A 4,145-nucleotide genomic window follows, 5' to 3' on the forward strand; every position below is an offset into this window, starting at 1 on the left:
GGAGAAATCAAAAGTCGTCCTCCACAGCCTATTGTAGACCCATAAGATTTGCATACAAAATGGAATCCAAGGAATAGTCTTGATATCCTTAATATAGATTATACTAACAGAGAGTTCAAATATGGTCTTTCCAGTCTTCATGCATGGATTCGATTTTTTGAGATGTTATTGCACATTGCATATAAAAAAGAAACAAGAAAGTGGCAAGCAAGATCTAAAGAACACAAAGAAAAGGCATCTGTAGCTAAACAAAAGATTCAGACTGATTTTATGAACAAAATGGGACTTGTTGTTGATTTCCCTAAAAGTGGTGGTTCTGGAACAAGTAATGATGGCAATACCTCAAGGCGTTTTTAGTTTTTGATCAACTTAGTTCTAAATTTGAGTTTGTCCACCATGTTTTGTCCGATACTGTATATATATATATATATATATATATATATATATATATATATATATATATATATATATATATATATATATATATATATATATATATACATGTATACCAGATATATATGTATAAACTATTGAAGAATCATTTAACATCATAATTTTATTAATAATAATAAATAATAACATTTTTTTGTATAACGGTTTAATGAATGCTTTCGAGTCTATTCCGTAAGCGCATATTCCGAAGAGCTCCTGCCGTAAGGACTGTTTCGCAAGTATTCATTCCAAATGATTTTTTTCGCAAGTTTCTTTTCGTAAAGGGTTATTGCGTTATTATTATTAATTTTTTTCGTATAATGCGTTTCGGAAGGTAAATTGCGCTTGTACAACTTCCGAAATAGCAACTTGAAATACGGAAGATAAAAATGCGAAATTTTCGTAAGTTTTTGTTTACGGCGAACAACCCTAGTTTGCATAAACATAGTTATAACTAAAAATTATTTGAATTAATAAATATATAGTTGTTTACGTAATTATCATAAAAAATCATTAATTATGAAATCATTATTAGTAAACTTTAATGATTGTTGGATTAATTTATCAGGTAACCAAAAAAAATCGTGCGGTTTTTTCGTATATAATAAAAACACACAAAACGACAAAAGTAAGTACATTTATTCATCAAAATAGTCACCATTAGCATCTAAAACCTTTTCCCAACGTAAAACAAGCTTATTTTTTCCAATTCTAAAAAATTCTCGGTCCTTTGAGTCTATAAAAGCTTTCAACTCCATTTCAACCGCGTCTTGGTCTCGGAACTGCTGTCCTTTTAAATGATTTCCCAGGGAAAGGAAAAAATGGAAATCAGTAGGGGAGAGGTCTGGCGAGTATGGTGGATGAGGCAAACTCTCCCAACCAAGGCTTTGGAGCTTGTCCTGAGTCACGCGAGTGGTGTGCGGTCTCGCGTTGTCGTGGAGAAGTAGAACTCCTCTCCTGTGCACCAGTGCAGGCTGCTTTACAAGCAACAGGTCGTGAACTCGTTGCAGCTGTGCTGAGTAGACCAGTCCAGTAATGGTTTGGCCTGTTGGGAGCAGCTCGTAATGCACCACACCAGCTGTAGTCCACCAAATGCAGAGCAAAACCTTCCGCTTGTGGAGATTGGGCTTAGGTGTCTTTGGGATGGGGTCATCGGGGGACAACCAATGGTAGCAACGCTTGGTATTGTTGTACACAATCCATTTTTCGTCGCATGTCATTAAACGATCAAGAAAAGGCTCAACATTGTGGCGTGATAAGAGTGATGTGCAGATCGTAAGCCGTTGCTTCTTGTTGTCGATCGAGAATTTGTGCGGAACCCACCGACTCAGCTTCCACGCTTTCCCAATCGCATGCAGATGCAGGCGGATAGTTTCAACACTCACAGCAAACCTCACTGCAAGTTCTTGGCAAGTTTGGCTGGAGTCAGACTCGACAGCGTCCTTCAGTTCATCCTCATCAACCAACAATGGGCGTCCAGAACGCGGCAGTTCTTCGATGGACTCATCTCCCGAAGAGAATCTCTGAAACCACTTCTGTGCTGTGCGTTCACTTACTGTACCTTCTCCAAATGCTGTGCAGATGTTTTTGGCCGCTTGTGTTGCATTCCTTCCAAGTTTGAACTCGTAAAGTAAGCAAGATCGAATAATCGTTGGTTGGGTTGCCATCCTTTCTTTACACAAAACCTTTCCTGTAAGCTCGTTACAAACCTACACTATATATGCAGCAATTGCGCGTGACACACGCGTTCTATTACGCAACAAAGCTACTTGCCTTGTGCGATGTGGGTGTTGTAAAAAATGCTAAAAACAATTCAATTACCAAAAACAGCACGAACTTTTTTGGTTACCTAATACTAATAAATAAATAGTATAACAAATCCACTAACTGTATTATTTTTTATATAACAAATCAAAACCATTACATCATTATTAGTAAACTATAATGATTAATAGATTAATATTTATATTTAAATAACTTTTTTTTTAAGTAAAGTTTTTATGAAAATATATTGAGTTGTTGGAATCAATCGAATTGATGGAATTGATTGAATCTATAAAATCGGTAGAATCTTAATTTAATTTTAAGGGTTCGATGTAAACTTATATAAAAAATTTTTTTTTTAAGTTTACAAATAATGAGTTTTATACAAATAAAGAAAATATAAGAGTCACTTTGTTATAAAATGTCAATTTTATTCGATTAAAATTCTTTTATTAAAGATTTATTAAATAACAATGCCATTAAATATAATATTTTTAATGCTATTATTTTTCTAACGCTTTATTCTAAGTTTGTAATAATAGGTAAATGCACGTCAGTTTATAATGGTTGTATTGAATTTCGATACATTTAAAATATTTGTAACAACCTCATTGTTTGATACTGCACCCGTACCAAACGATTAAACGATTATGCATTAAACGATTATCTTATGCATTAAAAATAATTTAGTATCTCTGTAAACAAAAATGGAACATCAAAGTCAAAAACCATCATCAAAAAGTTTCATGCAAATTGGCACTGGCTTTTGGGCATCGAAAGTACTTTTGAGTGCAGCAAAATTGGTGCTTTTCACAAAACTTGCAGAAAAAAAATCAATGTCAGCCCATGAAATAAAATCAAGTTTAAAGTTAAACTGTACCGATCGAAATTTGTTTGATTTTTTAGACACACTAACAACATTTGGTTTTTTAGAGAGAGAAGGATTACTCGATACTGCAATTTATTCAAATAACATTAACACAGACTTTTTTTTGGACAAATAGAAACTCACTTATATTGGTGAAATGCTAGAAATGCTAAACAACAGATTGTATGAAATTTGGGGTAACTTTGAAGAAGCATAGTTAACAGGACGTCCACAGAATGAAGCAAAAAATGGAGGAAATATTTCTAATTTTTTGTACTTAGATACATTAAAATTAAATGATTTTATACACTCAATGTTTACAGATGAAGAATTTCATACTCTTAGCTCAAAACTTTGACTTTTCAAAATATAAAACATTAGTTGATATAGGTGGCGCGGCAGGAATATTATCTTTGATGGTTGCAAAAAATCACTCTCATATGAGCTGTATTTCTTGGGATTTACCTCCAGTCTCTCTGATTCCCAATAAAGTTATTGAAAGCTATCAATTGCAAGATCGTGTAAAAATAAATTGCGGTGATTTTTTTAAGGACGAATTTCCCAAAGCCAATATCATAACAATGGGAAACATTTTACATATTTGGGATGAAAAAACGAAGTTAATGTTGTTTAAAAAAACTTACGACGCTTTGCCAAGGGGGTGGAGTTTTTATTGCTATTGAAAATGTAATTGACGACGAACGAAAGAAAAATGCTGGAGGTTTGTTAATGAGTTTGAATAGGTTAGTTGAAACTGGAGCTGGTTTTGACTACACATTTGCTGATTTTAATATATGGTCTAAAGAAATTTGATTTAAATCAACATCGATTATTCCTCTTTCAGGACCAACAAGTGCTGCAATCGCTTTCAAATAATATACGTTAGTATTAGCTTAGATAATGTTGGCGCTACATTTTTTTTTTAACATTTTTTATTTAATAAACATTTAAAATTTTTTACAATGAAATAATTAAAGGTGTACCCCTCTGATTTTAAATCTTAGTATTTTTACAAAAATTAATTAATGGTAACATAATTATAGTAAATGTTTTTTTGAAAATCTATACTTTTGCCATGGTA

At 32.8% G+C, this 4,145-nt stretch overlaps 1 protein-coding gene across 1 annotated transcript; it reads right to left on the reverse strand.

Annotated features, from left to right (window-relative positions):
* Positions 1 to 1,070: 1,070 nt before the first annotated feature.
* LOC136074283 (histone-lysine N-methyltransferase SETMAR-like) lies at positions 1,071 to 2,099 on the reverse strand. Its single transcript, XM_065786587.1, has one exon. It carries the CDS (start codon positions 2,097 to 2,099, stop codon positions 1,071 to 1,073), a length of 1,029 nt encoding a protein of 342 aa, XP_065642659.1.
* Positions 2,100 to 4,145: the final 2,046 nt, after the last annotated feature.

This window comes from Hydra vulgaris, chromosome 01, assembly GCF_038396675.1.
Source record: "Hydra vulgaris chromosome 01, alternate assembly HydraT2T_AEP".
NCBI classification, from domain to species: domain Eukaryota; kingdom Metazoa; phylum Cnidaria; class Hydrozoa; order Anthoathecata; family Hydridae; genus Hydra; species Hydra vulgaris.

Bases quoted from the DNA above. Each gene is read 5' to 3' on its own strand.
- LOC136074283 (XM_065786587.1), bottom strand. From the start codon at position 2,099: ATGGCAACCCAACCAACGATTATTCGATCTTGCTTACTTTACGAGTTC.